Consider the following 23,988-nt stretch of genomic DNA (forward strand, 5'->3'; position numbering starts at 1 on the left):
AGCAGCAGTAAGGTAGGTCTGTGGGCAGAAGTCTGAAGCACAGTAATCATTGAACTAGAGGAGACGCCTCATGTCATGCTTTGAGGCACCCTAAATCCAAGTCATTCTCTGGTTACCCATATCCATCCCTGTCACTTGGTTTGGGGAATAGAAATGATAGTCCAATTGACTCAGTAGGCCATCGGGTTTTGTCCAATTTTCTTCTGATTCTCTAGAACGTAGGGTATCAATGCTTCTTGGGCTTAAGGCCCTGGTTGTTATAAATGAAAAACTAGAGGCAGCTTGGAACAGATTGTGGATCATTGTCTTGGTGGAAAAGATTTTCAAACGGAGTTAAGGCCACCTAATAATATAAATGAGTTGATAAGTATACTATAATCTGGATTGTACTTAAAATTAGACATCTCAAATTCACAGAGATGAAAGTAAAATGGTGGTTACCAGGGGCTGCGGAAGGAGGAAATGAGGAGTTGTTATTTAATGGGTGTAGAGATCCAGTTCTGCAAGATGAAAAAGCTCTGGAGACCCAATGCACAGCAGGGTGAATATACTTTAATGAACTGTATACTTACAAACGGTTACGACGGTAAAAGACAGAAAAGAAAATCAGGTATCTGATACCAAGCTGACATGGGGGATTATTTTGTAGAAAAGCAACATCTAGAGAATGCCACAGACAGCCCTAGTATGTCTAAAGTACTACATATAAACATGGTAATTGCTCAAAGTGACAACACTGAAGCACTGAAAGATACCAAAGTACTTTCTAAATCCAAGAAGTCAAATTACACTCAGAATGGTTTTCAGGTCTTTACCTATCTCAAAGTTCTAATATGCTGACATCTGGCAAACCCGATAACCAGAGCACTCAACAGCCAAGTTTTCTGACCATACATAAACTTACTCGTACTCATCCGGTATATCTCCATACAAATATTTTAAGATTCCAATTTCTTGGTTAAGCTATATATGCTTGAGCTCATTAAATATACTTAGACTTCTCTATTATACAAAGTTAAATGTACAACTAAATTAGTAAAAAGTGCTCACTGTGGTTTATTTTACTCTGACAAAAATGTTTATGCATGTGTACTCTATACTAATACTGCTTTTTTTTAATTCAAAAATTTCCTTCTCTTTTATAACTAGTTTTGTGACTTTTTTGGGTAAGACATCTGTGTCTTTTTTATTCTTACAGATTCTTCTTTTTATTTCTTAGCTTAAATTCAGTACGAGCTTTATTGGTATCTTAGGCTTTGTGTGTGTCCTTGCTCCTCAACACCAGCAGTTCTTCAGAGGTCTGACATCCAGCACGGGGCTTGCTGTGTTAGATTAGTTCTACAAAAAGGATTCAAGACATTTTTCCTGAAATATACAGAATATGTCATGCCAAATCTCTTGTTTATACAATAAACTGGTAAAACTGGTAAATTGCACATACAGCTCATATTCCCAAAACAGAATAACTTAAATATTAAAACGTACCTTTATGTTACCACCAAAACTGACCTTATAAAGCACAACAAATGGAAATACTCAATTAAAAAAAACACACAAAATCCACTAACCGTAAAGTCTGCGTATCACAGGGTAAGAACTCTCATTTCCCTATGACCTATTCAAACTACAGACAGCTATATTTTTTAAGCTACTCTAGAATTTACACCCTAATTAGAAATTTATACGAAACACAATTTTATGTTCAAATATGGAAATAAGCAACATAATTCCAAAACCCAAAAGTATTCCAGCATTCTGTAAAAAGAAATATCCCCAGCGGCTACATCCATGGTCACTAGCATCATTGTGCAGCATCTCAGGTACCTTAAAGAAAAAAAAAAGGGCAACATTTAAGTTTTCAGAACCACAAATTTGTTTTTATTACAGAGCAGTATACAGCATATAGTATACGGTAATATTAGTTGTATACGTAGCTGGATATACTGAGTCAACTCCTTAAAACAGGATCTTAAAACAGGACATGTTGACTCTAGCTAATACTGCCACACAGCATTTCCCAGCAGTTTTATCTTTTTTAATGCCTAGTTGAGAGAGAGTGCGTGCATACGGAGCACGTGCACCGTCAGCGCAGAACCCAATGCAGGGCTTGATCCCACGAACCACGAGATCATGATCTGAGCCGAAATCAAGAGTCAGACACTTGATAATCAACTGAGCCACCCACGCACCCCTCCCAGCAGTTTAATTAATAATGATTATACAGTATGCTCAACAAGCCACAGTCTTTATTGGTCCAGTTTGCTCCACTAGAAGATGAAGAGCTATACTGATTATGCTGCTTCAGTTACTGTGTATAGCTGAACTGAACATGACATATAGCTCACCTAAGTTCAGAGATCTGGAACTCTTACATTATATAGAAGTTCGGCAGATTAGCTGGGATTATTGTGTGGATTTTGGTGACAAAAAAAAAAAGTAACTCCTTTGTCCATTAGTAAGAAACTTATGAACATTCTCAAGTATACACAGCATGCCAACAAAATGTGACATGTGCTGGGTTTCCTACAAATCTATACACAATTCAATACCTGATTACTGAGATTCTACCTTCAAGAAGACACATCAGAAAGGGGTAGATATTTCTGTGTATCCTGATACACATTAGGATAAATGTGCTTGTGATCAATAATCCAAAAAGATAAACTCTAAAGAGCCTGTATTTTCTATGTTACCTTACTAAAGTATAGACTCCCTTATCACTACAGCATTTAATATAAAGCCTTTTTATTTATTTATTTAAAAAGTTAGCTCTATCCCCAATGTGGGGCTTGAACTCACAACCCTGAGATCAAGAGTCACATGCTCTACTGAGCCAGCCAGATGCCCCTTAATCTAAAGCCTTTATAAAAATAAGGTTTCACTGAGCATTTTCTCTATTTTATCATTAATCAACACTATAATTAAACTTCTTAAAAACTTACCATATCAACCAGAGCAACATACATGAATAAGCCAGCAGTAAGTGCAAATATCCACATAGAAACATTTTCAGCATAATGACCAATGAAGATTCCCGTTGCCATTCCAAGATATGCCAGCATGGCTGACAGAGCATTATAAAGAACAGCCTGCTTAACAGTCATGCCAGCCTTTAGTAAAACAGCAAAGTCACCTTTCATAGAAAACAAAAAGGGACAAAGTAATGAAAAATCACTTTTAAGACACAAACCCAACAGATTTCCCAATTTACAAAATTCTCTAATTTTTTGAGGGGAAAAGAAAAAGCAGCAAACTTAAGAATTACCCAGGGGTTAACAGTGTTAGTGTAAATCACCTAACAGCTCTATAAATTAACATTTTGGTTTTTAAGTTTGTGATTGTTTGCTTATTTATTTACTTTGAGAGAGAGAGAGAGAGGGCAGAGAGGGAAAGAGAGAGAATCCCAAGCAGGCTCCACACTATCAGCACAGAGCCTGATGTGGGGCTCAAATTCACAAACTGAGATCATGACCTGAGCTGAAATCAAGAGTCAGATGCTTAACCAACTAGGCCACCCAGGACCCCTAAATTATTTTTTTCCAGTTTTTGTTATGGCTTTCACTTTGTCGATGAATGACAAATACCACAAACCTACTATTTGTGGTCTTGCACTGTCTTCAACAAGCTTGTAACTGGCCATCAAGAAGAGGAGAGTGGAGAACAGATGAAATGATTAGCATATGATAAAGGCAATTTATAATTAAGAGCTAAAGAGTCTAATGTTCCAGTTATAAAAGGAGAAAAAGAGACAAATTAAGATAGGAATAGCTGAGAGAGGCTTAATGAAGCATGAAGGATCTAGAATGTGGAACATAAACCAGATGTTGAGGCTCATAAACATTGAGTAGGCAGATGGGAGGCCTTGTGAATGGCAGAACACATGCCAAGGAGCAAAAGTGAAAATGGCATCACAGGTGTGTGCAAATATGTGTCTGTAAAAAGAAAGACAAGGACATGAACTGGGATCCAGAACAACTCTGGGAAGGTTTTAAGTCCTGGTGACAGAAGAGAAAAATATTCAAAACATAATTCATCAACTTCCCTTTTCTTCAGCTGTAACAAGTCTCTCTGCCAACTTATCTCTGTTAACAAAAGATGACTCTTATTCCTGTGGTCTTATTCATATTGTAGGTATGAAGATAATGATCACTGATGTCACCAGCATGCTGGTGTAAGAAGATATGTGGTAGGGAAAGAGGACAAGGGAGGAGACCCAGGTTTCTCTCTGGCAACCCCACATGGACAATTGTGTAATTATACTTATAGGGTCAGAGTTCTGGCTGGAAACAAACTTGTACTCAGTAAGAAAAGAAAGCTAGACAGGTTAGCAGACTTCTAAGAAGGCATGAAAGTTACAAAGAAGTTTGCTGGAACTCTCAATAGCAAAAGCCAGCAATAGTAGGATACTTCATCCCCCTGGAAAATGCCATTTATGTGGTTCTCTTACCTAATTCATGTGGCAACTCGTGACAAAACACAGCAACAGAAGTACTTAAACCACTTGATAAACCTTCAGTAAAAGCAGCCCCTGGGGAAAAATCAGAGAAAGTTTGGCTACATTATATTGTGGGTGTTTTTAAAAACAACTTACCAGCTTACAAAACAAGGTAAAAGATGTGAACCATATTCTGGTCGTAAATAAACAGAACTTTCCCAGCTGTACTCCGTATCTCCTTTATAAGTAATGTTAGATTACATTCCATTAGGTTTACATTTCCCAGTGGAGCATAAGCAGGTACGAGAGAGAAGGGAAAGTTCCCCTATGCCTCAGAGTGATTAGAGGATCTTCCCACAGACCTGGGAAGTAACTGCAACCACGTAAAACATTTATGTAAAACATAAACTGATTTAAAAGGTTTAAAAGAAAACACAGCAGTCAGGAGTACAAATATGTTTCGCTGGCCTCAGAAGAATTCACTATGTAATTAGACTTGTTTACATTCATTCCTTCATTGTCTACCAAGGACAGTCTAGGACAAATGGCTCCCCCCATTTTAAAAGCTAACACCATATATAACTGACTGCTTATACAGGGTGACTGAGCACCTGCACGTCCTCCTTTGCTGCTCATGCTGTGCACAGTACATACAGGAGGGAGAGCACCAGGCTTCCAGGGGGCCAAGGCCTGGACGCATCTGCCCGGCTGCACAACAGCACTACCTCCTGGGGCAGGTGGTTCGCTTTGCCAGGCCTCAGCTGCCTAACCAGTAATCATTTCCATTGCTCCTTCCAGCATCAAGTTACTAAACTCATAAGTATTCTATTATCTCTCGATTGTGATACAACAATTTAATAGCAAAAACTAGTTTTTTGGATAGAGATTCGTAACTGAACTTATCAGACATGCCAAGATGATTTTGGTATAAAAGATGATGAAAATTCTCTTCCCTTAATACTATTTTATAGATAAGGGAACTTAAATGTAAACAAAAACAAAACCAAAACACATGCTCTGTACACATTAGATCTTGATCTTAAGACTGCAAATTAAAACAACTGTTGATAGTTACAAGTTAGGTAATGGGCTAGGCAGTTGTAGCACTTAACCTTACCTAATATTTATTGAGAACTTCGTTGTCGAAGTAACTACAGAAGAAATAACATTTTGATAATCTTAGAAGTTAACAGCCTTATCAAAATCAACCTATTCTTTGTTAAAATTGGACTGGTAGTTTAATGTGACATTTTCAGAGTCAAACAACAAGCAACTATGTAGATGTATACCAATTGCCAGGCCATCGCTGAAATTGTGCAGGCCGTCGCCCATTATCACCATCCAGGCCAATGTGGCGATGCCGGCGTCTTTCAGCTCCTCCCGAGAGTAGCGCTGACTGTGGCTGTGGGGGTGGTGGTTTTGGTGGTGGTGGTGGTGGAGGATATGATGATAGTCATGATGATGGTGAATGAGATCGTCTGATTGGCCGAGGGTATCATGGAAATGCGAATGGCATTTATTCTTGCACCCTCGGGGTACATATTCATTATAGACTTCTTGCGGATGAGCATGAGCTATCATGACCTCTTCTTCTTCCAAGATTGCTGGCTGTTGAGAATCAAAGTGGGAAGGCTCCTGTGAGTCTGCTCGTAAATAGCCTTCAGGTCCTAGGTATAAACACAAAGGACATTGGGAAAGAGTCAGAAAACTTTGTTAATGTGCCTGGACACATTTCAAACAGTCCCACTGACAAAGTCCAAAAAGATCTTAGAGCATGGCAAGTACTAAACAGAGTGAAGCTTATGAAAAACATCATCAGGCTTCACAGCGACATGCAGAAGAATGAGCCTGGACCACTTTCTTACATACACAAAAATAAACTCAAAATGGATGAAGGACCTAAACGTAAGACAGGAAGCCATCAAAATCCTCGAGGAGGAAGCAGGCAGAAACCTTTTTGACCTTGGGTGCAGCAACTTCTTACTCAACACATCTCCAGAGGCAAGGGAAACAAAAGCAAAAAGGAACTATTGGGACCTTATCAAGATAAAAACTTCTGCACAGCCAGTGAAGGAAACAAACAACAAAACTAAAAGGCAACCTAAGGAATGGGAGAAAATATTTGCAAATAACATATCAGATGAAAGGTTAGTATCTAAAATCTATAAACAATGTATCAAACTCAACACCCAAAAAGCAAATAATCCAGTGAAGAAATTGGCAAAAGACATGAATAGACACTTTTCCAAAGAAGACATCCAGATGCCTAACTGACACATGAAAAGAGCCTCAACATCACTCATCATCAGGGAAATACAAATCAAAACCACACTGAGATACCACCTTACACCTGTCAGAATAGCTAACATTAACAACTCAGGCAACAACAGATGTTGGTGAGGATGCAGAGAAAGAGGATCTCTTTTGCACTGTAGGTGGGAATGCAAACTGGTGCAGCCACTCTGGAAAACAGTATGGAGGTTCCTCAAAAAATTAAAAATAGAACTACCCTACAACCCAGCAATTGCACTGCTAGGTATTTATCCAAACAATACAGGTGTGCTGTTTTCAAGGGGCACATGCACCCCAATGTTTATAGCAGCACTATCGACAATAGCCAAAGTATGGAAAGAGCCCAAACGTCCACTGACAGATGAATGCATAAAGAAAGTGTGGTGTGTGTATACACACACACACACACACACACACATACACACACAATAGAATATCACTTGGCAAAAAAGAATGAAATCTTTCCATTTGCAACTAGAGGATATTATGCTAAGTGAAATGAGCCAGTCAGAAAAAGACAAATATCATAGGACTTCACTCATACGTGGAATTTAAGATACAAAACAGATGAACATAAGGGAAGGGAAGCAAAACTAACATAAAAACAGGGAGGGGACAAACAGAAGAGACTCTTAAATATAGAGAACAAACTGAGGTTTGCTGGAGGGGTCGTGGGAGGGGAGATGGGCTAATGGGTAAGGGGCATTAAGGGAGACACTTGTTGGAATGAGCACTGGGTGTTCTATGTAGGGGATAAACCATGGGATTCTACTCCTGAAATCATAATTGCAATATATGCTAACTAACTTGGATGTAAATTAAGAAAGAAAGAAAAGAAAGAAAGAAAGAAAGAAAGAAAGAAAGAAAGAAAGAAAGAAAGAAAGAAGAAAATACAAACATCAACAGGTTTTATTGAATTTTAAGAAATGGTCTCACAGATTAAGAATGGATTTTAAACTTTAGCCTTCAATAACAACCGCTCAGATTCTTCCTTGATTTCTTCTGCCTTCTTACGTTTGTTTTTTCTTTTTCAAGTTTTTATTTAAATTCCAGTTAGTTAACATACAGTGTAATATCTGCCTCCTTACATTTTTGAAAGATGACTGTTTTCCTGATTATAAAAGCACCACATACTTTAGAAAAACATTTAAGAAAAATACTGAAATTTGGAAATAAAAAACATGCTTAATCCTATCATCCAACTTCTTCTGTTTTGAGGGCAAAGTTCAAGGAAAAACAAGTACTGTATTTGAAATACAATTATCACCAAGGACCATTTATTGTGCAAAGAGAAGTAAATTAAACTGCAACAATAAAGTTTTGTTTTTTTCTCTTTGTCTTGTCCACTGATGACACTTTTCTTGGGAACATTCTGACCCTGTGGTCCAATCCTAGGGCAGCTATTTCTGCTCAATGTTACATGTTTCACTGGACTCCATTAAAAAGGCTGAAGAGAGAAGAGACACAAGAAAAAGAGCAAGAACATTTCACTTACTCTTTAGAGAAAAAAACATGTGAAAAAACAAAGGTTGGACAGGAAACCTTACAAGTAGGCGGTAGCAAAAAAGTAGTTTTTTCTCCTTTGTCAGCTGGCAACTATGTAGTGAGCACCTACACTGGCCAGTATCCTGCTGGGCACTGGGGATGGAATGGAGCATGACAAGGTCTCTACCTTCAAGGAAGTTACGTTTTTGTGGGGTGACAGCCATATTTGACAAGGAAACACATGTATAAATAAGGTCATTTAAGGCACCAGAAAGCATGGAAAAAAACAGAAAAGGTTAATGTGAAGGACAGTGACCGGGAAACCTTTGTCTTTTGGTGATCAAGGAAGGCCTCTGACCCCCAAATGATGGGAGAAGGAATTTGTGTGAAGATCTGATTAAGAGGCTTTCAAGAAGAAACAACAGCGAATGCAAGGCTCCGAGATAAACCTGGTGTGCTCACAGAATGAAAAGGCGGCCAGTGAAACTGGACACAATGAACAATGAAAGAGAGTTCATGGCAAGGAGTCTGGTTTAAAAATTTATTAACTCAATCTGTCTAACAAGAAATGCCAAGCTAATAGTCAAGTTACAGGAAAAATAGGAACTTTACAGTGGAGCATCATGTTAGGTGGCACATCATGTCACTGAAAAGGATACAATATCACGTTGTGGTATTCCTGCCCAAAATGATCAATTAATCATAAAAAAAAAAAAAAGAGAGAAACCCCAAGTGGGGGACAACTAGACGCAACATTTGATTCTGGATTATACTCTGGACCAATTTTTTCTTTGGGTGGAGGGAGAATATAAAGGAGTCATTAAGACAACTGGAAAAACATGAGTGATCTCTACAGAGACTAGATAATGGCATAGTATCAGCATTAATTTCCTGATTTCAGTAACTGAGCTGTGGTTATAGAACACAGTGTCCTTTTTCTTAAAAAAAAAAAAAAAAAAACATACTGAGCATTTGGGGATACACAGACATCTCATCTGTAACTTACTTTCAAATGGTTTAGCAAAAAATTGTGTATGTGTACTCACAGAGAAATAGAATGATAAACGTAGGTAAAATAACTGGGGAATATACGAAAGAGATACAGAAATTCTTTGTATTATTCTTGAAACTTCTCTGTATGTCTAAATTTACCTTTGGAAAAATAAATATAATATAAACAACTTACAATTAAGAAGAAAAGGTATAAGATATTTCAAAAGTAAAAAAGAAAACATTTAAAAAGGGACATAGTCCCCTCTCTTCCAGATAGTCTAAGCTGCCTGTAAATCACGGAGCAATCAACTACCTCCAGCCCTCAGATGTGTTAAGACTTACGATCGTCTGCATCTACTTTCTCCTCATTTGTTGAAAGTTGAGATTCATACTTGGACAGCTGCTTCTTAATCTCCACATCATCATCATTTTCAGGTTTTTTCTGATTCTAAAATGGCAAGGGAAAGCCATACTTTAAAACAGTTGACTTGCTTAGGTGTACAACTGTAAACAAACAGTTAAACAAAAGATTCAGAAAAAGACAACACAGTAAACGAACTTTACTGGAATAAAAGTCACCCAAAGGCAGGCAGGGCCTATAGTTAACTTATACAGCACCTAGTAGTGTGTTCTAGACATAATAACTGCTCAGAAAGGTGAAGTGTCAAAGCTCCAATAATAGGAAATGTTGCAAAATCACATAGTCATCTTTCTCAATGTCCCCCATGTCATCTACTTTTAAGTGTGCTCTGGGAGCCTGTTAGAAATGAACAATCTTGGGCCACACTCCAGACCTAATGAATCAACATAGGGATTTTAACTAGATGCCCAGATGATTCATACACACATTAAAATTGAACCCTGCCCCAGGCTATCAATTTGGAATCAACTAGAGACATTTTCTCCAGCATTTAGTGAGCTGCTAACCAACTACTTGGTTCTCTCTCCATTCCTCTTTTGGACACTGAAACCACATATTTCCCATACTTTTTATAACCTGAAACTATACTGTAACACTGATTAAGTATTTCCTATTAAAACTAAAATACTTTTCCTGTAATAAAACACCATTAACAAGCTTTCTTTTTTTATTAAAAAAAATTTTTTTTTTAATCTTTACTTATTTTTGAGAGAGAGAGAGAGAGACAGCATGTGAGCAGGGGGGGAGCAGAGAGAGAGGGAGACACAGAACAAGTAGCAGGCTCCAGGCTCCGAGCTGTCAGCACAGAGCCCGACGCGGGGCTCGAACTAACAAACTGTGAGATCATGACCCGAGCCATAGTTGGACACTCAACCAACTGAGCCACCCAGGCGCCCCCAGCTTTCTTTTTTTCAACAAATCTCTACTGGTTAGCCTTAAACTTATCATTAGGTTTTTTAACCACCTCAATACCATGCTTGAGATATTATCCTTACCTCTGAGCCCAAGCATAATGGTCACCATTTGAACATTGGTGCCTATGCAGGATTTACTCATGTAGAAGGTAATATTCAAAATGACATTCAACATCTGTCAATATTCAGTATTCAAAACTGTCACACAAATAATAGATTTCTTATTTGCAGTACTTTTGAATATGACTTAATTACTACTGGACCTGAGATTTCATTCTGGTGACAGCATATAAAATATCTGTACATTCTTATACATTTTTAAAGGCAAGCACACAGACACATCTTTTAAAAAAAATTTTTTTTAAATCTTTATTTATTTTTGAGAGAGAGACAGAGTGTGAGCAGGGGAGGAGCAGAGAGAGAGGGAGACACAGAATCTGAAACAGGCTCCAGGCCCTGAGCTGTCAGCACAGAGCCCGACACAGGGCCCGAACCCACGAACCGTGAGATTATAAGTGGGCCAAAGTCGCACGCTCAACCAACTGAGCCACCCAGGTGCTCCCATTTTTTTTTTTTTTTTAACGTCTTATTTAATTTTGAGATGGGGGTTGGCGACAGGGGGAGACACAGAATCCGAGACTCCAGGCTCCGAGCTGTCAGCATCATAAGCTGAAGTTGGACGCTTAACCGACTGAGCCACCCAGGCCCCCACATCTTTTTGTTTTAATGATTATTTATTTTGACACAGAGAGAGAGAGAGAGAGAGAGAGAGAGAGAGAGAGAAAATCCAAGCAGGTTCTGCCCTGTCAGCACAGAGCTGGACACGGGGCTTGATCTCAAGAATGCTGAGATCATGACCTGAGCTGAAATCAAGAGTCAGATGCTTAGACTGAGCTACCCAGGAGTCTCCACAGACATATCTTTACACCTACCCCTAGCTTAATGCCTTAAACAGAGAAAGTACTTCAATATTTGTGACAAGAGATGAATTCAGGATATTTTATATCACTTCAGTTAATGCTTTCTTATTGGGCAATGACTCACCCTAGAACCTACAGTTTAACCAATTCTTTCATTCTGTAAGTATTGGGGACCCATAATGTTCCCTATGCTAAGTGCTGGCAATATAGCATAAAACAAGATACGCCTGGTCTCTGTTTTCATGGAGCTTATCACCCACGGGAAGGGAGACTGCACAGATACAATGATTAAACAATTCCTCAATTGCTATTTTCAATATGTTTTATAAAGGAAAAACACATAGTGCTATGAGAGTGTATAACAAGACGCAACTAAGTTCCAGGACAGGCTTCCTTGAGAAAGTGATACTTATACCAAGACCTAAAGAAAGCAGGAGTTTGTGGGGGGTGGGGTGGCTGTGGTGGTGCAGAGGTGGATGTATTCCAGGCAGGGAAAAAAGCAGGTGGGAGGGCCCTACAACAGGAAGGGGCCAGCCCCACCCCACCCCACAAATGAAAGCAACGTAAGGTGGTTGGGGCTTAGTAGGTCAGAGACGGGGCTAGAAAGGAGGCTGGGTGGCAGAAAGAGACCTAGACAATGCAAATCAAGTTAAAAGTGTGGACTCTGTCCTGAAAGTATTAACAAGTCACTGGAAGGATTTTCAGTGGTGGTTACAACTTCACCAGATTTTCCATTTAAACAAATCACTTTGCCTGCTCTGTTCTGGAATGGGAGAAGAAAACAATACAATAATGTAGACAGTCCAGTTAGGAAGTGACTGCTAACACCTAGGTAGGAGATAAGCATGGTTTAGACCAGCATCATAGCAAAGAAGAGGGAGAGAAACTGAAAGACTGTGGATGTATTTAATAAAACTAGCTTGGATATGAGGATAAGGGAGATGTTATAGATGACTTTCAGGTTCCTAGAGTGAGCAATAACCTTCACTGGTAGAAAAAAGGTTTTGACGTTGAACTTATTATAAAGGCCCAACTATCTATAAAGTATGAGATGTAACCTAGTCTGCATATAGAGATTTCAGATTGACATACATAGTATGATATATGGAATCGTCCAGAGTACAGAATGGATGTCTTAAGGAAAATGCTAGGTAAAATGTCCTGTTATGAGGCTGAAGAAGCTCTCAACACTCACCATATAATGGAGAGTTTTTATTTAATGTTTCTTATACATTCAACAAATATTTGTTAAGTATCTATTATGTGCTAGATGGCATTCTAGGCATTGGAGATGTGGCAGAGGTCCTGGGTCTTAACAGTTTATATTCCAGTAGAAACTATTTTAGAAAAGATATCATCAAGCTTCTTTGACTACAAGCCAAAGTAATGTGTACATAGTAAAAGACATAATACATCGTAACATCACTGATGCATTTAAAAACATTGGTCATGGGGCGCCTGGGTGGCTCAGTCAGTTAAGTGTCCAACTCCTGATCTTGGCTCAGGTCATGATCTCATGGTTTATGGGTGTGAACCCCATATCAGGCTCTGCTCTGATGGTGCCAAGCCTGCTTGGGATTCTGTCTCTCCTTCTCTCTGATCCTCTCCCACTTGTGCTTTTTCTAAGATGAATAAACAGAAAAATAATTTAAAAACATTGGTGATGACAGAAGACTGATTTCACAACTCATTGAATTATAACCTGGAGTTTAAAAATAATTGTTCTCTATTAAATAAGAGAGAACCTACTTCTTAAGAGTCTCATATTAAAGAGTACCAGATTAAAGAAAAGCTATCTTTAGGTAAATTTGAAAGCTAAATTGAAATTAGAATGTTAAAGAAATGATGGCATTTGAACCAGGGAGACAACAATACAAACAGACCTCTAAACCCCACCTCTTCCAAAAGAAAACTGAAAAGGATCATTTGTTTTTCTAAGGAAAGAATTCCAGAGAATGTAAACAAGTAGGATATATCCTCAAATTAGTCCCAGGGAAGTGCGTGGGACGATGGGAACGTGGAAGAGGACTCCTGGATTAAGAATGAACAAGCTATTCTTACTTCCTTTCTTTCCACTAAATTTAGGTCCAGCAAGGAGAAGGCTCAAAATTTATAGCTTGAGATTTTAGTGGATGTCAAATCTATCGGGGCAAATAGTCACAGGATGAACGAGGCACTCTCCTGGTCACACACGCACTTGTTTCCCACAGGGAGCTCTGTGTTCAGCAAGAACAACTATGTTCGTTTTCAAACCTCTTCATGCCAGTTATACTTGTTATTGTAATTGCACAATTAAATTATGTACAGCTCAAATTGTGAAATGATGGTGAGAATAGGTACATCTGTGAAACCTTAAGTTGAATGCTTTTGAAAGATTCAAAGGCAAGGTGCTAAAAAAAAAAAAAAAAAAAAGACTATCAAGTTACGTAAAGCAACCACTGCATAAAACTTTAAAAATTTACAAAACCTAAACTCTACCTTCGAATAGCTTTGCTAACGTATAACCTCTTGCTCAACTTGAGAGAAACTGAAATTGGAGATTGTGGATGAAGTCACATGGCTATAGGAAAACAATGGTCATACGGAACTCCAACTCAAAATCCTGGTCAACATCAAATGACCAGAATATGAATGTATGAATGTTTTATATTAATTAAGACATCTAAGATGTGTACGTGCCATTTTTACAGGATTCCATAAAGACAGTCTTTTGACTGACTTGCCTGGTCACATCAGACGAGAGGTGGCAGATAACCACAGGTGACACATTGGGTGTTTTTACCAGAGATAAGGAGCCTACTGTTTGCCTTCATACTACTTTCTGGTGTCAATTTGCAAAGAACAAGACTGTGAAAGTCACAAACACTCTTTTTTTTTTTTTTTTTTTTTAAGACTGATGCCTTGCATAAGGTCTTCAGTTCTTTTTTTTTTTTTTTAATTTTTTTTTTTTTTTCAACGTTTTTTATTTATGTTTGGGACAGAGAGAGGCAGAGCATGAACAGGGGAGGGGCAGAGAGAGAGGGAGACACAGAATCGGAAACAGGCTCCAGGCTCCGAGCCATCAGCCCAGAGCCTGACGCGGGGCTCGAACTCACGGACCGCGAGATCGTGACCTGGCTGAAGTCGGATGCTTAACCGACTGCGCCACCCAGGCGCCCCACAAACACTCTTAAATGCAACAGAATATTCAGCTACTCGGTGAATAAAGTTAATCAAGCAGTTAACGCTAACTACCAATAAATACCAACAGTGTATCCATAATGCTTCTTTAAAAAAACACAAGCCGGGGCGCCTGGGTGGCGCAGTCGGTTGGGCGTCCGACTTCAGCCAGGTCACGATCTCGCGGTCCGTGAGTTCGAGCCCCGCGTCAGGCTCTGGGCTGATGGCTCAGAGCCTGGAGCCTGTTTCCGATTCTGTGTCTCCCTCTCTCTCTGCCCCTCCCCCGTTCATGCTCTGTCTCTCTCTGTCCCAAAAATAAATAAACGTTGAAAAAAAAAATAAAAAAAAAAAATAAAAAAACACAAGCAAACCTTTATTGACAGGTATGATTGACACTGAAAACTGTGCATATTTAAAGTATATAAATCAATGAACTTGGGTATATATCCCTGTGAAACCATTGCCACTATAAAGGCCATAATCGTGATGCTTCTGACCTTTAAGGCTTTAAGGCTCTGCGTGTGTCTTGTTTGGTCGTTTATACAGATGTTCATCCTTTGCAGTTCTTACCCTCGCCTGAGTTTGAAAGGAACACTGAAAATAGAGAACTCCCGGGTTATCAATAATATGAATGCCTCTGGGAACAAAAACTATCTCAGGGTACTGAACTCCTCTCAAATGAAGATCACACCCCCTGGACAAGCTCAGCTAACAGTCTAGTTAGAGTACTACTCAAATAAATATCTGATGTATAGTAAGTACACAGTACTTTTTCTTACCTTTTTCTTCTTATCTTTAAATTGCTTGATCAATGTGAGCACATGTTCGACGAGAAACATGAAATACAAGCCACCCAGAGCTGTCAGACCCTTCCACGTGGAATCAAAATAGGTACTTTCTTCTATGTTTTCAGAAGACAGATGACTGAAAAGTGGCCCTCTCTTCGCTTCCATTGCTGGTTCTTCATGGCTGTGACTGTGCTGGTGACTTGCGTGAGACTAAAGGGAAAGCAACGTGTGTTTTATAAATTCATTAGTTTCACACGTGTCAGAAAAACTGGCCAAGATAATAAGGTCAAATACGAAAACATTCAGAATTAGTCAAGTAATGGGATACTTCAGAGCTCAGAGGGAAGTTCAATACATGAAAAAAAAATGACCCGCAGTCAGCTAGCAATTTAGATCTTAATGTACCATGTGCTAAGGCACTTAACAAACTGCATTTGTTTAGTGTGAAGACAGATACCTTCCTTAATAACTCTCACATAGGTAACGGGTATTTTCAATGTTTGACAAGTGACCAGGGCCACAAATAGCAGGGAACTGCCAGATTTAACAGACATACAGTGTTTACTGTCTACACTCCAAACTGAAAAAGCCCACACTAGTCCTGTCACTGTGGTTACAAGAAGCCCCGTGTGTATCACGGGCCCTGGCAGGTACCTGAGATCCAGGTGTGTGGCCCCAGCAGTCCGCAGCTGGGTGTGGTAGGAACTGCCACCACTGCGCGTCAGGCAACTGAGTGTGGAGCACACCAGCCGAGACAAGATGGGGGGTGGGGCACGGGGCACCCTACGCATCAGCTGCTTGGTGCAGCAGGTATTCCTGAACAAGTGCCTTCTGGGGCCCGGGGAACTTATCACAGCAAAATATATGTAGTACTCTAAGAATGATTTTTTTCCCTGCTTACCTATGAACATCTGAGGAAAATTTAAAGGATGAGATCCGATTATTTTAAGTATTTAATGGAGCTATCAAATAAACTTTACATAATTTAAGAATTTACTTGTGTCAATGAGTGTGAATCTTACAAATTCAACTCTCAAGGAAAATTCATTTCTTGAGTACATAGAGAATCAGTTTATATTTCTGTGGCAAATACACTAATGTAAGCAGATAATTCACGTTGCAATCTATCACAGTAATAATATCTGAGCAGAATCTGTCTCCTTCTATTAACTGGGTCCAAAAAGTTAAATTCTTTATTTAATAAAGTCCCTTAAAGAAAAAAAGCAAAAAACAAACCATGAACATATATGCAGATCTAGAACAAAAATGCAGCTTTCAGTTACCAGGTTTTTTTTTAATTATATTAAAAAAATTTTTTTAACATTTTTTAAAATGTTTATTCATTTTTGAAAGAGATAGAGCATGAGTTGTGGAGGGGCAGAGAAGGAGACAAAGACTCTGAAGCAGGCTTCAGACTCTGAGCTGTCAGCACAGAGCTGACGTGGGGCTCAAACTCACAAACCATGAGATCATGACCTGAGCCGAAGTCGGATGCTTAACTGACTGAATCACCCAGGCATCCCTAAAAAAATTTTTTTTTTAAGTTTTAAGTAATTTCTACAACCAAAATGGGTCTTGAACTCACAACCCTGATATCAAGAGTTGCATGTTCTTCGGACTGAGTCAGCCAGGCACTGCCACAAATATATTTTATTTATTTATTCAACGTTTTATTTTACTTTAAAAGACAGAGAGGGACAGAGCATGAGCAGGGGAGGGGCAGAGAGAGAGGGAGACACAGAATTCGAAAGCAGGCTCCAGGCTCTGAGCTGTCAGCACAGAGCCCGATGTGGGGATTGAACTCGTGAACTGCGAGATCATGACCTGAGCCCAAGTCAGATGTTCTACCGACTGAGCCAACCAGGCGCCCCTCCAGCAAATGTATTTTAAAATCAACTCTTCTAAACCAAATCTCTAACCTTTTATATATACCAACACAAAGAATTCTAGTACAAACCAAAAGTTCTTGAATTTTTTCAATGTTGAATAATACAATATACTAATAAGACAAGTGACTGTACTTACATGTGGGAGGAGGTGTAAAAAAGCATCACCACTCAATGTCCCGACAGCCAGTGCCACAAGGAAACTTAGGAGAAACTTGAAAAACACCCGATTCATGAGAGGCACTAAGATAACGCCCAGCAAGGACAGGAAACTGATGATGGAAATGGCTATAAAGCCACCAACCCAGGCTGTCAAATAAAACACAGCAAAAGGAAAATTATATAATTGTTAAACTTTGAAGAGTTTTTTAAAAGTTATTTATTTTGAGAGAGAGAGAGAGCACACATGCACACAAGCAGGGGTGGGGGAGAGGGTGAGACGGGGGTGGGGGAGGGGGAGAGAGAGAGAGAGAGACAATGAATGAATTTCCAACCAGGCTCCATGCTGTCAGTGAAGAGCCCAATGAGACGTGGGGCTTGATATCACAAACCTTGAGATCATGACATAAGCCGAAAATGATTTGATTTGGATGCTTAACCAACTAAGCCACCAGGCACCCCCAAGTTGCATTTCTTAATCTTTTTTTTTTTTTTTTTGAAGTTTACCCATTTATTTTCGAAGAGAGAGAAAGAGGGAGGCAGGGGCAGAGAGAGAGGAGGACAGAGGATCTGAAGCAGGCTCTGTACTGACAGCAGAGAGCCTGATGTGGGGCTTGAAACTCATGAACTGTGAGATCATGATCCAAGCTGAAGGCAGACACTCAACTGAGCCACCCGGGCACTACCTCACCGCCCCCCACCCCGCCCCAAGTTGCATTTCTTAAGCTAAAGAAATACAAACTCAGTGGAAGAGGGCTGTGGTAATAGAGCAATAACCAAGAAACCTGCTGCTGGCTCAAATCAACAATCTGACTGAACCCTCCTGGTAAAGAATGTAAGTCTAGTGGAAAGCTCTTTCAGATGGGGGTGAAAAGAGGGCAGAATACTGCTACCAACGATGATTTCTACATCATTTGGGAACTGAGCTTTTCGACTCCCATACAGCTAAATTATGAAAGGGAGAAGAGTGAAAAAAAAAAAAAGAAAGAAAGAATGAAAGAAAGAGAAGGAAACCAGGAATTCAATAATTTCTTCAGTGAACAAAGCAACTATTCACCATACTTTTTGAGCAACACAGGTCTACAGTAGACCAGAACTTACCCTAGTTTATTAATTTATTAATAAGAACATACCATTAGGCTCCTAAACAGCAGATATTAACTCTGACCTTCTGAAACAGTGGGACAACATAGAAAAAGCCCAAATTTTGGATGGCCCTGTGGGATGTCCTCACTTACAGTATATTTTTGTTTTTAAGGCAAGGCTAACCAACTTGCTTTGTTCACACTCAGGGCAGAGAACAATTAAGATTAGGCTGAAAATGAATGGATTCATGTCAATATAGGGAAAAGGACAACATAAATATACCTACTTGAAATTATCTTTACATAAGAAAGGCTACCCTACCTATTTGTAAAGAATAGGTCTTTGGAGGGATTTCAGCTTTCTTTTCACTCGTTGTATGAATTAGACACGATCTAGCGTCAATTTGATTGATGATGGCTGGGCAGAGATAGTTGAACTCTGTTGCATTCAGCAGAACCCGGATGCCCATGCCATGAGACGTGAGTAACTTGGACGCATTGAAACACTGTGGGAAACAAAGCAGTGAAAATCACCAGAAAGCATTCCCATTAGACAATCCAAAAAAACTGTCTGATGATACAACACCCTTTCCACACTGAAGCTACTTCCTTATTTTTTCAAGTCAACCCATTAGCATCAACTGTTGTTTTGAGTACTTTGGAACTTGCCTCAAGCTTCTTGGTGATACTGTGTGACAATGGTGGTGTCCCACTTCTTCTGCCTACTTCTTGGGAGAAGCAGTTTAAATCATCTAGAGAGAAAGCCCTGAGCGGAATAACCTTCAGGATAAATGGACATTCACAAGCCTGTTAACTCATTGTATAAACCTATTAAGGAAATGAGCTTTAATTTTGAGATGGGAACTCATTAGAGATTGAGAAATATGTTGATTTAGTACTAACGCTACCCTACCTGGCCTAAACAAGTCCAAAACATGTCACTCTTCCAGCAATGACTGTACTTGCAAAACTTAGCTCAGTTCTATCTCCCTGGCAAAAGCTCTACAAGAACGAGAGATTAAATTATGCCAATTACTCTTGCGGAGGGCAAGGCTGGTTAATAAAACAAACCTGTACCAGCAGGCAGCTGTTTCAACAACGTAATTAGACGACAAGCTCAGTTTGAAGAGAATCCCCTCTAGGTAATCTGAACGCCCCTTCTCACTCATACACAAAATTGGCAATGGCATCTGTTTCTCATCTTCTGTAAAGTTACTTTAACTTCCCACAGTTCTTGGCAAATACTACTCAGAACAAACTTTATTACCGGTGTTGCTATGGGAATGACCATTAAGATTATTCTGGAATTGGTACAGTCATATGATGATTTGAATGAAGTGTTCTTTAAGTTTTGATCATTAATGTGTACCAACTAATTCCTTGTTCTTGACCTCTCTCAGCCAAGGAAAACTGTGCACAGTCTGGAAGTCTAGTCTAAGAAAAATACATGAATTCAGAACCTCACTGCCCAGACTTTTAATTTGTCCACCACATGGTTCTTGGTAGCTAGGACTCCACAAGCCACAGAGATACTTCTTCCAAAAAGGTAACACTATTCTTCTTGCCTTCTTTTGTGTCTTCAGCCACACCTTTCCCTAAAACATGGATTCTAACTGTTGCTTTTGTGAACTCCCATTTTCTACTTTTCATGAACAAAATCTACCTTTTAAAGGTATTTACTCCAAAAATAACTGATAACTGCCTTCCACACTCATTTTCAATTCTATTAGAAAATAGTTTTAGCTGCCAGCACCATCGTTACCAAAAAACTATCCCCCAAGTTTTGTATCAGGAATGTTTATTTTTTTTTAAATTTTTTTTTAATATTTATTTTTGAGACAGAGAGAGACAGAGCATGAATGGGGGAGGGGCAGAGAGAGAGGGAAACACAGAATCAGAAGCAGGCTCCAGGCTCTGAGCCATCAGCCCAGAGCCCGACGCGGGGCTCGAACTCATGGACCGCGAGATCGTGACCTGAGCTGAAGTCGGACGCTTAACCGACTGAGCCACCCAAGTGCCCCGTATCAGGAATGTTTATAACACAGTAGAGATCAGGACTTTTGGACCAAATGCCTGGATGAGAAAGCAGACATTCCCTTTTCAGTAATTCATCATTTTATTTTTACTTTATACTCCTTACAGCTAAAGATAGAACGGCAATGATGGGACAAACAAGCAGGCATAATGAAAAGCAGTCATCTTACCTCCTGAGTATTTTCATTTGTGTTTCTGGAATACATAAAGCCTTTTCTGGGCTCACTAACAGATTCATTTGTTTTCCTACTGGCCAGCTGGCTCATCCGGCCTTTTTCTGTGATACTGGGTGGAGTAGAACTGCTCACATCTTTGGGGAAAAGTTTTCCAGGTTTTGGAGTGTCTATTGTCTCTAGAAAGTGAGTTCCTTCAGAGACAGTGTTATACATAGTGGAGGTCACTTCACTAGCCGTGACACCATCCTTGATTAAAACATTCCTTCTACTGTTAGCATGTTCTGATCGGTGAGATCCTTTTCCCTGGCTGTTTCTGGGATCTTTACCCGAACTATCAGGCTCATGGTCTGGGCAAAGAGCTTTCCGATTATTTTTATTGGAAGGAGCATGATTACGGTGAGAATGGTGATCATGGTCAGAGTGATGGTCGTGGTCATGGTGTATATGGATTTTTTTAATCTTATCTATGCCTATATTCTGAAGCAATTTCCTGAATCCTTCAACTGACAAGGAATTATTTTCTCCATAGCGATGGAAAAGCTGCTGTAGATGATGTCGCCGTGTGGTGACTGCCAAGTCAATGTTAATGCCAGATTCCCAATTTGTAATAATTTTCTCAGTGGTCTGAGGGAAAGCAGTTGCTGGTTCTAGTTCGTGGAGGGGATTTGTGACTGACAGGGTGAGGGTCAGAATCAAGATTACAGATAAATTCCTCGCCATTGCACCTTCCTAGAGAAAACAGAAAAAAAATTCTTGCTTTCACTTTTAAAACAATTTGAATTAAGAAATTTCATGCTGAAAATTGATACTGAACAATCAAGGTTTACAGAGTATCATTTAGTATGGTTAGTGTAATGCTACATACAGTGAAAATATAAAGAAATATACAAATATACAAATATAAAGAAATATACAAAAATACAAAGAATTCTAGGCCCTACCCCTGAATATACATGAAACAACTGGAGAACAATTGAGTGCTAAGGGACCATAATTAGCACTGAGAAAGCAACAAGTAATGCAGAAACTGGAGAGATTCATGTGGTTGCAGCCATACTGGTAATTTGTTATGGTAAGAACAATGATTCAAAATGAAACAAAACCCAATTATCTCCACCATCATTATTATTTCATAAAACAATCTTTTTTTTTCTTTTTCATAAAACAATCTTTTAACATCGGAAAAAAAAAGTAGAAACGGTAATCTCAGAATTCACATTTATAACTTTTCTTAACTGTATACAAATCAATTTGTCTTCTCTCTCCCAATCCCACTCCTCAAAGGCAACCCATTTTGCCAGTTTCTTGTATATCTCTTAGGATATTTTCTATCCATAGTCAAGTAGATGTGTCCTTTAATGACACAAATCGGATCCTTTTTCCCACTCAACAAATGACACCTTTCAGTGTTGGTACATACAGATTGATCTCATTCTCTTGAATGACTGCAAAATGTCACCTCTAATTTTTTTTTAATATGAAATTTATTGTCAAATTGGTTTCCATACAACACCCAGTGCTCATCCCAACAGGTGTGTCACCTCTAATTAAACTTCATTAAAAAAATCGTTATGTTCCTATAAAACAGTAAAAATTTTATCATGGACTATCATCACTCATTCACACAATAGTATTTGGAAACAAAGGCCTAACCTCCAGGAAAAGAATCAAGTTGAGCCTTGGGGCACCTTGGTGGCTCAGTGGCTCTTGATTTCAGGGTTGTAGGTTTGAGCCCCACGTTGGGTGTAGAGATTTAAATCTTAAAAAAAAATCTTAAAAAGAAATCCCATTTTATTAAAAAAAAAAAAAATCGAGCCTTGAAAAGCAGAACTCAGTTAAACAAGAGAAGGTATAGTCCAGATAAGCAGAAGGACTGATATCTCAGGACCCAGATGTGCAGCACCAATGATGGATGCTGACTGTGACCAAATTCACCTGCCTTCAGCCAAAGAGGTGGAGGTCGGTTCTAGAGCTAGAGAGCAAGGACGGGGTAACTTAGTTCTACCACTTTCAGCCGTCTCCTGCACCAGGAAAAGCTAGTGCTAGGAGGGCTAGCACCTTACAGGGCTAGACTCCTCAAAGAACAATTTTCCGGGCCTGAAGTTTTGGGAATTCAGTTAATATGCAAAGGATAAAGATTAAGAAATCATTCGCAGAAGAGAAAGTCAAGGACCAGAGTGGGTGGGGACAAACACAAATGGGTGGCTCAGAGGGCAGCTCCATGCCTTTCTCCCGGGAGGATGCTTACTTAGGGCGGTCAAGGACCGGCCGCCGGTTCTTCCCTACAAGTCAGCGTGTGTTGAAAAAAAAAAGAAAACCTAAAGACAAGGGCCTGGAAAAAGGGGAGAGTGGAGAAAACGGGAAAAAAGGGCACAAAACTGCTTCCAAAGGCTTTCGTATTTTTAAACACGACAGTACCTTCCTCGAATATGAGATGAACAGGACAGACCGTTTCCTCCGAAAGTCCTCCGCTGGACTCCGCAACCCATCTATGCACCCGAAACTGGGAAGTCCGGCCTCCACGGACCGCGAGGTTCCCCCTCTCCGCTGTCCCCTCCCGGACCTGCGGGACTCACCTCTCCGCGGCCTCGCCGTCCCACGGCCCGGCCCCGCGCGCCGGTTCAGTTCCCCGCGGGCGGTCCGGAGGGCTCGGAACCGGTCCGTGCTTCTGTCTCAGAAGCCTCTACAGGGCACGGAGAAGCGGCGGTCTCATCTGCCCGGCTGTCCCTCGGGCTGGGCTGGGGTACCACCGCGCAGCCACCGGGAAGCCGCGCCCCACGCGCCTCGCCTCCCAGGAGCAGGAGGACAATTACTAATTACCGCCGCGCGCAGCGCGCCGCCGCGAACCACCGCCTCCGCCAGCCATGACTGCAGGGCATGCGCAGTGCGGCCCGGAACCCCGTCCCCGTCAGGCGGATCCACGAGTCCGCCTGTTCGCCCGCGCCGCGGGGCTCGCAGGGGCGGGTGAGACGAAGGCGCGGTCAGAGCAGGCTGTGAGAGCCGGCACCAGTTAGGGGCCCTTTCGTCCAGCCTCTCCCCGGCCCTGCGCCGCTCTGAGGCCCGAAATTCGCTCTTGAGTTTCCCCGGCCAGCTTCCGTCCGCTGCTGGGAGCCTGGCCGTGAGGGGCAGCGGGACGTTCCTGACGCTCCCGCGGCACACGAGCCCCGGGTCTTTGTGGAGGACCCTGAGCTACTCCACGCGGTCTTCGTTCCTGCGACGCAACCTGTGCTTGGGTGCTGGG

The 23,988-nt window shown here is 40.4% G+C and overlaps 1 protein-coding gene across 2 annotated transcripts; it reads right to left on the minus strand.

The window, feature by feature from the left end:
• Positions 1–530: 530 nt before the first annotated feature.
• SLC39A6 (solute carrier family 39 member 6) lies at positions 531–23,464 on the minus strand. 2 transcript variants are annotated; one of them, XM_025931331.2, is made up of 10 exons: positions 23,324–23,464; positions 20,742–21,476; positions 18,860–19,043; positions 17,433–17,602; positions 15,399–15,617; positions 9,548–9,653; positions 5,725–6,102; positions 4,448–4,528; positions 2,943–3,133; positions 531–1,824 (listed from the first exon to the last, which is right to left on the minus strand). In XM_025931331.2, exons 2-10 carry the CDS (start codon positions 21,465–21,467, stop codon positions 1,672–1,674), a joined length of 2,208 nt encoding a protein of 735 aa, XP_025787116.1. In that variant the 5' UTR covers positions 21,468–21,476; positions 23,324–23,464; the 3' UTR covers positions 531–1,671. The 2 variants fall into 2 exon arrangements, with proteins under 2 accessions (XP_025787116.1, XP_086538890.1); XM_086682764.1 differs by lacking the exon at positions 23,324–23,464 and adding an exon at positions 23,166–23,299.
• Between the last annotated feature and the right edge of the window lie 524 nt (positions 23,465–23,988).

Source organism: Puma concolor, chromosome D3 (assembly GCF_028749965.1).
Source record: "Puma concolor isolate L17-30 chromosome D3, mPumCon1.1.hap2, whole genome shotgun sequence".
In the NCBI taxonomy this organism is placed as follows: Eukaryota; Metazoa; Chordata; class Mammalia; order Carnivora; family Felidae; genus Puma; species Puma concolor.

Coding starts and splice junctions, on each gene's coding strand:
- SLC39A6 (XM_025931331.2), bottom strand. CDS start 21,467: ATGGCGAGGAATTTATCTGTAATCTTGATTCTGACCCTCACCCTGTCA. Junction 19,044..20,741: donor CAAATGAAAATACTCAGGAG/GTAAGATGACTG, acceptor TGTTTCCCACAG/TGTTTCAATGCGTCCAAGTT. Junction 6,103..9,547: donor GAAAGTAGATGCAGACGATC/GTAAGTCTTAAC, acceptor GTTTATACCTAG/GACCTGAAGGCTATTTACGA.